Source organism: Ursus arctos, unplaced genomic scaffold, assembly GCF_023065955.2.
Source record: "Ursus arctos isolate Adak ecotype North America unplaced genomic scaffold, UrsArc2.0 scaffold_1, whole genome shotgun sequence".
NCBI lineage: Eukaryota > Metazoa > Chordata > Mammalia > Carnivora > Ursidae > Ursus > Ursus arctos.
The window spans coordinates 65,822,518-65,835,812 of NW_026622763.1; the positions used below are offsets into that span (position 1 = coordinate 65,822,518).

Consider the following 13,295-nt stretch of genomic DNA (forward strand, 5'->3'; position numbering starts at 1 on the left):
GCCTCCTTGGTGTCCACTAGCACCATAGCCTCCTCTACTACTATAACCAGGACCACCACCATCGTTGCTACCATCATCCCCAAATCCATCACATCTACCATCACCTCCTCCCTAACTACCTTTGCTCCTACCATCTTCACCCCATAGCCTCGTCTTCCACCAAAGTTTCCTCCATGACCCATAAAGTTGCCAGATCTACCTCCATGACCTCTTTGTGATCCAGCAGACTGCATTTCTTTCGAAAGGACCTTTTCCACTTCACAGTTATGCCCATTAATAGTGTGGTATTTCTGAACAACAATTTTATCAACTGTATCATGATCATTAAAAGTTACAAAAGCAAAGCCTCTCTTTTTTCCAGGCTGCCTGTCTTCCATTACTTCTATGGTTTCAATCTTGCCATACTTTTAAAGTAATCTCTCAGATTATATTCCTCTGTACCTTCTTTAATACCACCGATGGAAATTTTCTTCACTGTTAGATGGGCACCAGGCTTTATAGAATCCTCTCTAGAAACAGTTCTCTTGGTTCCATGACACACCCTTCAACCTTGTGTGGTCAAGCACACATTGCTGCTGCAATGGAGGTTTTACCTCCATTTTGAGTGATATGTAAATTCTATATATGTACATAACATATAATAATTACATATTAATTATCTTGAGTTATAAAGAGAAAAGCATTCTATGGCCTTCCAGATCCAGGCTGCCTGGGCCCCTCCCATTATCTAGTGCACTCTCTAGTATCATGTCACTTATTCCACTATGTAGTCATTATGTCTTTGAGTAATTGTAACCCTCATTAGCCTGAAGCTGAAGGCTATGGATTTTTCTTGTTCATCACTGTGTCCTCTTCTGTAGTACAGTATCCAGCATATAGTAAGGACACAAAATATATTTGTTTATAGAATCAAATGAAATTCAAAGGAAATATAAAAAAGTATTGTGAATATTTTAACCACAGATGAATACTGAGACCATGGCCAGCTAAGGACAACTGACAAATAGAATTGTAAAGATTTGGAAGGTAATGCTCCCAAGACCCTACTTAATAAGCCATAGTATCTGAAAGGATTGCAAAGGAACTTACTCGGTGACCCTTCAGGCCTGGAAGACCAGGAGCCCCAGGAAACCCTCGAGCTCCCTGTGAAAAAAAAATAGGTAAGACATTTGAGCGTCATTAATAAGAATAGGAAATTGTTTAATATAATTTTTGTTCCCAAAAAATCTAATACTATAGTTTTTTAAGCAAAATACCAAAGAAGAGAAAGGAGCAATATACTTTAATCTGTCAAAATACACCTAGGTGATCAAAATTAGCAAAGCAAACTCACTGTTAGGAATGGAAACATGACTTACACAAAGACGTTGATTAGTGCCAGGTATTGATTTGATGACATTTTCAAACACTGTATTATAAGTAGTAGCAAAAAACTAAACAACATAAAACAAAAACCCAAACGAACAAAAAACAGGAAAATAAGCCTGAGTCAACATGTTCAATGTCGGAATCAATTAGATCAATGTATGTGGAAAAAAGTCAGGGAAGGAACTTAAGGAAAACTACGCTTTCTCTATATTGTACTTTACTTGTGGTAGAAGAATAAATACGTCTGTACATGTCAACATGTTTTATTTTCCCTGAACTACTAAATATTGGCAGCAGAATAGGATTAGAAAGATCACATTAAGATGTGATCAAAAATTTATTTTAAGTAAAATCTTCAGGAGAAGCTTTATGGATCTGTGATTGTTTCAAAGATAACTGAAGAAATGAAATATCCAACAGAAGGGTTGGTCAAGAAATATGGAGAGAACAAGTTGGATCCTAGACTCAATAATTCCTTAATTTATGCTAATTTTATGCATCTTCCACCTAAGCATAGTAAATTATGAAACAATAGAAATCAAACAGAAAATTAAATCCAAATGGTATGACTATTTGAAATGATGCTTGCAACTTTTCCTTATACCCTCTTAAAATAGATAAGGAACCAGTGACTTAATTATTCACTTATTCTCATTGTGTACATTAATTTGGTTTTGAATTGAAGGCCATTACCACTGGCACCAGTAGACTGAGTACACTGATAGCGTAGATCAATGTATCAATTATTATCAATTATTACTATTAATCTGCATATCCCTGGCACTTAGCCTTGTGCCTGGTGAGTGGGCAGTTAATGAATAATTATTGAATAAACAACTGAAGAAATGGTTTAACATTTCTCTTAACACTCATAGCACTTTTCCTAAACCTTTCCTAAGGAACTTCTCTTGTGCTAACACAATCTTAGACAAATGGCAAAATCTTCTGTTCTGTACATCATTGCCTTCATACATGTGTACTAAATACTCGGTAAATGAAATTCATAAGATAAAAGCAAAGCAATCATTCCTCTGTGACCTCTTGTAGGGAAAATGTTTCTGTAGTGCTTTAAGGAGGGGTTATAACAGTCAGGGCACATCAAACCATGTTCTCTGAACAAATAAAGTTCCACTAATTCTTCTGTTTACACAGCCCTGCTTAGGAATCCCTAAGATTCCTTCAAGAATTTCCTTTAAGTTTGTCCACTGGACTACTCCCCTTTACTGATATTTGTTCCCCTTCTTTCCTGAGCAGGAAACTCCATACACTCAGCCTATAGGAGAATTACTGAGCTATGCTAGTTCAAATAATTAGTGAACTTTGAGTTTTCGTGGTCTGCAAGGGAATTCTCATGTGATTACATATCTCTAATACAACAAGAAAATGAACCAGATGTGCCAGTACTCATAAAATTTTCTCTTTCTGCTGACCCGAGACTGTCATCACACCCCAACCACATGTGTTGTTGCACAGAACTTGCAGAGTGCATCTGTGACATGCTGGCAGGGCCTGCTTCCTCCCCACGGAGGGCCCACACTGAGAGGATGTGCAAGAGTGCAGCAGGATGGAACGTTCGAGCCTGGATTGGCTGACGTGGACATCTGTGCTAATGACTAAACCTCATGCCTTTGTCTGCATTGACTACCCAGGCTGATGGGGGAGGAAAGGGAAGAGAGAGAGCAGAGAGCTAGGGAATACGTATTATATTTGAAACTAAATAATCCTTGGAGCCCTATAAGTTCCCTTAAAAGATGAGCACTCATTTGTTTAAAAAAAAAATCCCAGCATTGAACTTCATCAATTTTCAGGAAGTAAATGGAGAATAATTCAGTACTGCTGGTTGTACTGAGTGGAAGAAACATTAGAAAAGTATAGGAAATGTAGGAGGTAGAAGGTTGAATCCAGTTAGGGGTTGTCAGACAAGGAGAAACTTTAAAAGCAAGAATGTTGAGAGGATTTTTGCTCACTTATCTCTAATTTTCCCCATTGCCTGTGTAGCATATCCTAGGAGAGGGCCTATCAAAGTAATGTGAGTAAGGATGGAAAGGTGGGTTCAGAGAATGGCCAAGTGGCCCAGGTCCTGAATTCTGGTGGAGTGTGTTACCAGAGACAGGTCCCTGTAGTAAGCCAAGGGGGGGGGAGGGGGAATAGCTAGTTTAGGAGTGCTGGCCATCCGTGTATCTCGTCATAAGATTTTAGGGTCCAGAACATCGATCAAGAATTTCAGCCAGAGTGAGGGTTTGAGGAGCAGCCAAAGAGGCATCCTGTCCATAATTTATTGTTCCTAGCATATAAAAAAAAAATCAATAAACTCTCAAGCTGTTCTTTTTGACACGTGAACAATACAAATTAAAAATATTAAAAAGACAAATGGGATCAGGAATTTGTGAAATAGAAATAGGTCAGGTTGGTGACTTTGTAAATGTGACACTCAGTTTGGAGAGTATTCGTGTTAGGTTATGAAATAATTATCTAGCTCTGGGAGGATTATTCATATAGTGCCAATACAAAACAGGAAATTGGAATTAACTATCACTCTGGCAAAATGTACTGTTTCACAATGACAGAAGGGAACATATCTTGGTGGTAGTGTCTAATGCACATGTATATAACATGTAAGGTAATTTTAATGTTCTTTACTTTTCAAAGTTTGCCTCTATGGCATTGTATCGATAAGTATAAACTTACCGGAGATCCTGCAAATCCCACTTCACCGGGATTTCCATTTCTACCAGGTTCACCCTTTAAACAAACAAACAAACAAACAAGGTGAGGGGGAAGCAAAGAGAATTAGAATGTTCCCTTCTGAGACTAGATGACAAGTCAATTGCAGATAAAAGTCTTTTTTAGAAAGCTCATGCCCCACCCCCCCACAAAAGAAAGCTCATGCTCAATGTTCTAAACAGTATAAAAGTGAGACTGGCTCTATTTCTGATGGCAATCTATTACAGCAAGTCAGTTGTGAAGGTTTCATTAATATATCTGGAAAGAAATTAATATAAATTATACTCATCTGACCTAGCTCACCTTTTTACGAACATCAGAATTTACACACCCATACATATACAGGTATATGTTATGAAATTCTATATCAACATATGGTACTGAATTAAAACAGTTTCTTAGAACACTAATAGTCATTTCTTTTCTTGTGATAAAATAATTAAGAACTACTAGACATATTTTCTTTATGACCAAATTCAACACAATCTGCTTAAATAAATCTCTTTGAAACACAAAGAGAAAAAAAATATTTACTTGGTTTAGTATCACACAGAAATTAATGGTTTACTCATGATTTTATCCTCAACTTTGGTACAACTAAGAAAAAAATCCAGAAAAGCAAATATGTTTTTGTATTCTGTTCTTAGATCATGTGTTATTACTGTTAAAACCTGAAGTTGAGTCTTAACTTTAAAAATCCAATTGAAGAAATGGCTTTTTCAGCACTGGAAAGCAATATCGGCGCTATACTATTAATACATTAAAAAAATTCCATTTAATGAAGACCTCATAATGATGTTTTGGCATCACAGCAATGTCTTTTTCTTTAAGTTTACTTCAGAGGTTCCACCAGCAAAAGCGGTGGTGATTGTGACAGCAATTCTAGTATCTTACAGACAAATCACAATGGAAAGGGGTGCGGCAGGGCGGGGGAGGGGGGTGTGCAAGGAAAAAGCCAGAACCTAATAATATAAAACCATCGAAATTAAGAACACTTTCAGATTTTTATAAAACTACACTCTGAGTTCTCCAGTTTTACGTGTGTTTAATGAAAGCTAAAAGTGAGGAAAATAAATGGGGAGTTAATGAATAATATCCATGTCAACACTGTGCCTCCTTCTTAACCACGGCATCTCAAAGCAGAATGAAGGCAGGCAGCTTACATCTTCACCAGGTTTTCCAGGAGGGCCCTCTGGTCCACGTGCACCTATTGGACCCTAATAACAAAGCAAAATGAAAGGGAAAAAATGAATATTTACTTATATTTGCCTATACCTACCAATGATATAATCTAAAATATTCTTGAGACAAATGAAAAATATCAGAGAAAATAGCTTTATTTATATTCTAAATTTTATGTTGCATGCCTCAGATTATGTACTCAAAGGAAAAAATTTTAATTTCACAAATGCAAATATCTCAGCATGGTCTGCTAACCATATTCAAAGCTTCTGAATTTAAATACTCTGCCACAAGGCACATAATACAGGCCTCCTGAACTGGACTCTAACTTCTCACTGCGTTAGGAAAGAGCTGACAAAATAAATAGCTCACGGCATTATGACGGTGCACCCATCTTTGACTGGGGCTACGTGCTTACGTGACATTTACCATTGGTCCAGGTTCCCCAGGTTCGCCAGGAGGTCCTGTAGGGCCAACGCCACCCTGAAATTGAGGACAAATTATGCAAATAAATATAATTATATGTAAATTATATATACAAACCAAAGAAAAACAGAATGCTAAATCATATATTCCTGCAGGATAGTCCAGTTGCTTAAACTGCTGGCTCCACCACTTTCCAGCCCTGTGACTTTGAGTGAGTTACTTAATCTCTCTAAACCTCAATTTCCTACTCTGTGAAATTAGAATAATAATGCTACCTACTTCATTAGGCTGTTATAACTCTCTCCATAACAAATGCACGCTGAGAACCTAGAATAGTGCTGGCACAGAGTGAATGTCCCATCAGTGGTGGTTATCATCATGATCGTGGCCATCACCTTCCTTATCACCAACTACGGCTTCTATTCACAAAGGGCAGTAATATAAAATGGCTTGAAGTAAGACTCCACACACATGAAAATGACAATATGAGATCTTTGACAGAGCTAAGAATTCTTTTTTCCCCTTTCTTTTGAAAAATTATTTCCTGCTGCCTGTCAAATCACTACAAAAATTAAAACAGTGCTACACTATTTTATTGGTATTTGATATGCTATAGAAAGAAAGTATAGTATTATATTCTTTTAAAAATCCATGGAGTGATTACCTTGACTGTGGTTTCTAACACCACATGGCGGTAGCCTTCTATGATCTGATTTCACAGCCCTCAGAGTTAGCGCATAACCAATTAGGAGCATTTTCATTATGACATGAGGTAATGATCTGTTATTTCAGAAGCAAAGGCATATAAAATTCCTTTGTATCAGAGGCCGGTCGCATAAAGAAACCAGATGATAAAACTTTAGCCCCACGCAGAAACTTTGAAAAACATGCTGCATATATTTCTGAGTAAAAGTTAATTGAATACAGCGTGTTCAAAGTGAGCATTACAATATGAAATTTAAAGGCCAACCGAAAGCACTCATGTCACAGAGACCTTATTTGTATTTGTTTTTATTTTGCTATAGTATGTAGTTTAATTATAAAAAGACTTACTTGCTGCCCTTGTAAGCCTTGAGGTCCCCTTGGGCCAACAGGACCCTTAAAAACAAATGAGAAGAAAAGTTGCATAGTGTTCATGACAATTAGGCCAAACATTTCAAAAATGTTGAATCAGGCTTAGAATCTGGAAAAGTGAAGCTTTGACAGTGAAAGATGATGACATTCTCCATTTGTACTCATCTGGAATGCAGCTAAATTCAAGAAAATTAAAGTTTGGGCAACATTTGGGATGATTTTATACATACTTTCACTCTCATAAAGAGAAAAAAGAATATGCCTGTATACACCCAGTGCCTTTGGGACAAGAACATTTGCATGCTTCAGGGGTGGTTCTGTTAAACCAGAATATCCAACAAAAGAAAAATCTTGGCAGGCAGAAAGTAATTCTCAAACTGTCTATTGAGTTCTTCGGCATCACGGCAGATAACTCTTAAACTTAAATAAGCAGATTGAATTAAAGACTTAGGAAGCTATCAGCAATATTGACTAGATTATATTAAATATAAGTTTAAAATTATCTATGGCACTGAGATTTCTGGATTATTTCTTTCTTTCATAACATACACTTAATGTATCCACATGGGCTTTCCCCATTTAAATATGAAATGATTACACTGAGGCATGACAAAGGGAAGAAAAGGAAAATGCCATTTAAAAAATTGTATTAATCATATATCCATATAATTTTTGAAATGTCAAAAAAGAGAAATCAACTAAATCAAAATCAAGTTTGTTCTTATGGCAAAAATTTACATTTTTATTTTGAATTGATCAGGGTTTTAGCTAGTAAGAAAACAAAAGCTCCATTTAAAAAATAAACATATATGCAATTTGGACTTCCAATGGATGAAAACACATATATTTCAGAAATACATCCCAAGGTAATCGTTGAATGAACCCACATTGCTAGTGATTTTAAAAGCAGACAGACAAACAAGGTTTAAGGATGGATAAAAGGGGTGGTTATGTATGTGGTCCGACTTTACACTGGCTATTGCCTGAAATTCCTTTAATCTGGGATGCCTTCGAATTATGTTATGAGCAAAAAAGCATGGGAGAATTGGTTGGATAAGTGTTAATTTGTTCAGTGAGATTGTATTCTCCAAATACTCAGGTTAAAGTACTTGCCCAGGGAAAATGGGACTCTTTGGAAGCTGAAGAAATTCAAAAGATGATGGGAATGGTTACTAGGCCCAGTCAGGAAACTTTAGAGTTGTTGGCATAGGCAGTCTGAGGATATTAAGTAGGAAATAATGAAAATTAAAATGGCAAAATTTCCCATGTCAAAGTTTTGCCAAATCACTGTTTCTAACAGCACTGTAAAAAGTATGGGTTTTGTTTTAAAATCTTTTATTTTCTTCAAATATTAAATGAAATATACAGGCAGCCCTTTATTAAAGTCAACAAATTCTTTGCACAGTTATGAAAGGAACACCACTGGGCTTTTAATTAGTACACGGCAGGGTTTGATAAATAAATTGAATGAGTTAATGGATGGATGGATTTGTTTAAGAAGACATATATTACTTCTTAACTAGCTAATTCAAACCTTGTTTCATATAATGTTATTTTCCACAAGAACTCTGATTATCAGTAAAATCTGCACTTACCACAGAGCCAGGCATGAGTCCTACTTGACTCCCAAGTCCAGATTTTTCATCTAACCCAGCCATCTGAGCTGAAAATGGCTGTAAAAGCAATGTGTTCATGTTATTTCCACAGTAAAAGACATAGATCAACAAACTTCTAAATTGAGAAATGCACATTCTCTGGGATTCTCAGAATGACTCTTCTGAAAATCATTTTATACTTTTGACTTTAAAGCGCAGAAAGAGACTCAAGTTCTTTTCCATGGTCTGTGTTTTTGATTGAACAATCTTCCTCAGAGTAATTTATAACTGTGTTCTTTCAGAACAACGACTGCAGTGGGCCAGATGTCTCCCACTTGGTAAAAGCATGTACCGTTCTGCCAGGCTAATCGATAGCAGTTTTAAATCTTCTTATCTGATTTCCTCCCACAATTGAAGCATTCCAAATGTCTGCACAAAGCCTAAACGATGCTTTTAAAACATTTGTCCTGAAGATTCCAGTTTCCATTTCAGGCTATTTTACTTAGATGGTATTCTCGTTTCTTTGTTCATGACCAGTAAATTTTAACTGTATTTATAAAAGTTGATAAAGATTTTATAATCCTTTTAATGACTTTCTGACTGTTCCAAGAATTGGCAATGGTTTTATCTATTCTCTTTCACATCACACACACTCTGGTAAGCCAACTGACTAAAACTGTCCATATATATTCCAAGAGTTCAGTTAATTTCCAGATTTTAGTGGGGGAAAATGTGCATATTGTTGGAAAAATAAATTAGCAATTCCTTCTGTGATCAGTTGAGAAGCAACTGTGTTAAGTTTTTATAAAACGAAAATCCTATTTCAGGGCTCCATATGTTCCCTAGTTTTGCTATGCATCTACTCATAAATCCTCTATGTCTGCCATTAAGAATTAGAAAGCATAGATAGAAAGACATTTTGTTTTATTTTATTTCTGGCAGGAAACTAAAATTGGGAAATTATCAGATAGCATTGTTAGTGTCAACTCAGTGGCCTGTTCCATAGACATCATACTGGTTGTGTCATCCTCCCTCCTTCTGGAGGACATGACACAGATTTTGTGAGCATTCTGAGCCTAGACAACAGCAGAAGGATAAAGATGTTGCTCTTTTCAATTTATACAGGGGAGAGTATTAGTAGTCCCTTAGAATCAACAGAAAGAACAAAATTGCAGAGCCCAGAACTGACATTGAGAAGCACAAATAATTTGAAGGGGTACTTTGAAAAATGCTATTTTGAATTTTCCAACAATTCTCTGTGGATGTCTTAGTTTTATTGTTGCTCCACAGTAGAACTGCATTCATTTAGCTGTTCTTACAGTCAAGGGCCAACATCTGAATTAAGACAACTTAAAATCATAATAATAAATCAAAAACTTGGGTGGGGGGGATGGGCAAAATAGGTGAAGGGGATGAAGAGGCACAAACTTTTGGTTATAAAATAATAAGTCACAGGGATGAAAAGTACAGCATCGGGGATATAATCAATAATATTGTAATAACATTGTATGGTGACAGATGGTGACTACACTTAACCATGGTGAGCTTTGAGGAATGTATAGAATTGTTGAATCACTATGTCGTACACTTGAAACTACTATAACACTGTATGTCAACTATCCTTCAATAATAAAAATTTTAAAACTTATAATCTAAATATAACACTGAATAATGTAATGAACTCACCCTGCTCATGCCATCAGGTCCTGGGTGGGATGGATGTCCAGGAGGCCCTGGGGCACCAGGCTGACCAGGAACACCTGGTTCTCCATCAATTCCCTGAGGACCACGAGGACCCTGGGAAAACAAGCCAGTGCAAATTAGAACACATTGCCAAATATGTACTTAGTAGAAAGCTAAAAGCACAAATTTCTTGATGGAGATGAAGTGTTCATTATTTTAAAAATGAATAGACATACTGTACGATTCCAATTCTACGACATTCTGGAAAAGGCGAATTTATAGAGACAGTAAAAAGATTAGCGGTGGCCAGGGGTTGGGTGGGAATGGGGAGATAAAAAGGCGGAGCACAGAGGAATTTTAGGTCAGTGAAAACGCTCTGTGTGATACTGTGATGATGACTGTGTGCCAGCATACACTCATCTAAACCCATAGAACTTACAGCATCAAGAGCAATTCTAATGTAACTATGGATTCTGATGGGGGATGCTGCTAATGGGGAAGGCTATGGGTGTATGGGGACAGAGCATGTATGAGAACTCTCTGTGCCTTCCTTTGAATTTTGATGTGAACCTCAAACTTCCCTACAAAAAATAAAGTCCTATAAAAAAATCAATAGCAATCCAGCCACCTACAGTAATTTCCTCAGCTCTGCTGACACTGCTGATTTTAGCACTGGTCACAGTCTCTCCATCAGGGCATGGTATATTCTGGGTAAAAATTTTACTCTTGATGTATTAAATCCCAAGTAATGAGCCTTCTTGGAATAACTATAAAATTATACTCAGTTCACCAGTATTCTAGAATAAGCTTCAAAATTTCTAAATTCACTTGTCTTAGATTATAGTTAACTATATATGTGCCTACTTAACCTCCTTCCACCAAAAAAATATCTGAAAGCCCCTTGACCGGGGTTTGTGGTTTTTCCATCTTTCTCATTTTTTAATGTTTTGTATAGTTCTTGGCACAGAATAGACACAATATATGCTTATTACATTTTCATATTTCAATTCTCTTTATTCTAGTACTTCAAGTCTGGCCATACTTTATTTTCCATACCACCCCCAAAGGTAGACCAGACCAATGAGAAACAGAGGGAAAGGCACAGTGACCCAGCCAAGTCTAGTTCTCAGAGAAGTGAGCAATGATTCCTAGCTGCCAAATTCCACCCTCCTCCCAGCCCACATTCTGAAGGCAGCTTGGTGAACAGCCACGTCCTCAGTTCTGGAAATGCTCCATCCCCCAACCTCATCATTCCCACAAGTCTTGTGAAGCATTTTCTGACTTTTTAACCCTGAAGAGTCTTAACAGACTTTCAAAAGAAAGAAGGGACCGAAGAAATCTAAAGTCAGCACGATTTTTATAATTAGAAGCAGGGATCAAGAAAAATATGGTACGTGAATTGGAGTTTAATAAAAGAAGCTTCTCATGCCTAAACATGAGAACACCTCCTGGCGTTAGTAAGTAATTAAAATATGAGCTGATACTGCAGAAGGAGTAAATATCAAACAAGCTGAGATGGGAAAGGGGGCAGTTTGCATATGATGGCTTTGGGGAGGGTGGCATAGCAGCTATTCAGTAATTTAATTAATATATTCAAACATTTATATAGATTCATATAAATATGTTTACTTCCTGGAAAAGTGGAATATAACCAAACTTATCTATTCAAATAGAATTAGATAGTCTAAAAAACTCACACTTTAAAAACTAATTTCTCATAAAATTATTCTCCTCCTTTATCAAGCCAAACACTTTCTGTCTCCTAAACCACTGTCAATTCACTGAACTCTTTTAAGAGGCTGATTTTAATTGCTATCTAGGATTCCTGGATCATAGGAAGGTGAGCAAAATCAGCTGGAAGTTCATATTGTCAATGGTGTCACAGAAAAAGTAGTAGTCTGGTCTACTCAAAGAGCCTTGTGTGGAAAACTTCTAATGTCTTTTTGAAATATGAAATTGCTAATTGATAATCAGTTATTGTTATATACAAAAAGTGAGCTGAAACATCTCTGCTCCCAAGGGGATTTCTAAAGACAACACCAAAAACTACATTTCGTGTCAATGAGAGTAAAGAGAAGTTTAGGTAATATTAATCCTTAAAAATCATGTCCTTTCTCTGTCCCTCTGTGATTAATAATCATGTTTCAAAGTCCACTCTGAAGACAGCCCACTTTACTTCATGATGCATTCCGTGCCTCCAAAGCATCTACTCTAAATAGCCTACATGATTTACTCTTACGCAAATTGAGATTAAAATTAACAAAAATTTTGTAAAAATTATTCAAAATTAAGTGAATATAATTAAAAGTGAAAGTAAGAAAAATATAGTATGTGAGCAGTTCTACTGATAAACATTGAAAACAAAAACTATAATTTGGGAACACATTAAAACACACATTTTCATATTTCTAAAGTGAGCTGAATTATATACATTTTATATTAAGGTAAATATTCTATTTATCATCATTCCCACCCATCCCCCAGGATACTCTAGTAGTAATCTTAGTCAGCCATCTACAATAAAAAATACTTATATATTGCCACTAGGTGGCGACCTTTAAACATCCACAAATAGAAAAGACTAATAATACCCCAATGGTCAAGAACTTTATTCACCACACACACACACACACACACACACACACACACACACACACACACACAATGAAGTGTTAGAATTGGTAAGATTGTAAAATGGCATTTTCCCATTTCACAGATGAGGAAACAGATCTACAGAGGTTAAGTGTCATGTGCAATTAGAACTCAGCACACCATTGTCCGTCTTCTGACAGATTGCTGGTTTGTGACTATGAAGTTATCAGGTTAACTTAGTTAAAACCAAGGACATATGATGAGAGACAGTCCCGATGGTCATTGGCTAGGAAGGAAGGCTTCGTGAGAGTATCTCTATAGCAGAAGTTCTCCATCCTGAGCACTTTTGCTCCCCTCCCCCAGGGGGACATTTGGTAACATCAAGAGACATTTTTAGTTATCACAACTGTATGAAGGAGGAGGACAGGTGTTGCTACTGGCATCTAGTGGGTAGAAATCAGAAATGCTACCAATCATCCCACAATGCATAGGAATTACACGGCCCCAAATACCAATAGTGTTGAGCTTGAGAAACCATGCTTTCCATTGTGAGACTTCTGATGGCAATGGAAGCAGAGAGAGAAGATGGTAGTTAAGACTGCAGTAGCGCCCTACATTGGGCCGGCCATAGCTGTAGTCTGAGTAAACGGT

The 13,295-nt window shown here is 36.7% G+C and overlaps 1 protein-coding gene across 2 annotated transcripts in view; it reads right to left on the reverse strand.

The window, feature by feature from the left end:
- The window catches only part of COL5A2 (collagen type V alpha 2 chain), a 136,823-nt gene that overhangs the window by 46,723 nt on the left and 76,805 nt on the right, over positions 1-13,295 (reverse strand). For both annotated transcript variants that reach the window (XM_026492346.4, XM_044381339.3), the window contains exons 7-13: positions 10,056-10,166; positions 8,370-8,447; positions 6,754-6,798; positions 5,704-5,757; positions 5,256-5,309; positions 4,057-4,110; positions 1,090-1,143 (exon numbers count right to left, since the gene is read on the reverse strand). In XM_026492346.4, coding sequence (XP_026348131.1) covers positions 1,090-1,143; positions 4,057-4,110; positions 5,256-5,309; positions 5,704-5,757; positions 6,754-6,798; positions 8,370-8,447; positions 10,056-10,166 — 450 coding nt within the window. The remainder of the gene's footprint in view (positions 1-1,089; positions 1,144-4,056; positions 4,111-5,255; positions 5,310-5,703; positions 5,758-6,753; positions 6,799-8,369; positions 8,448-10,055; positions 10,167-13,295) is intronic.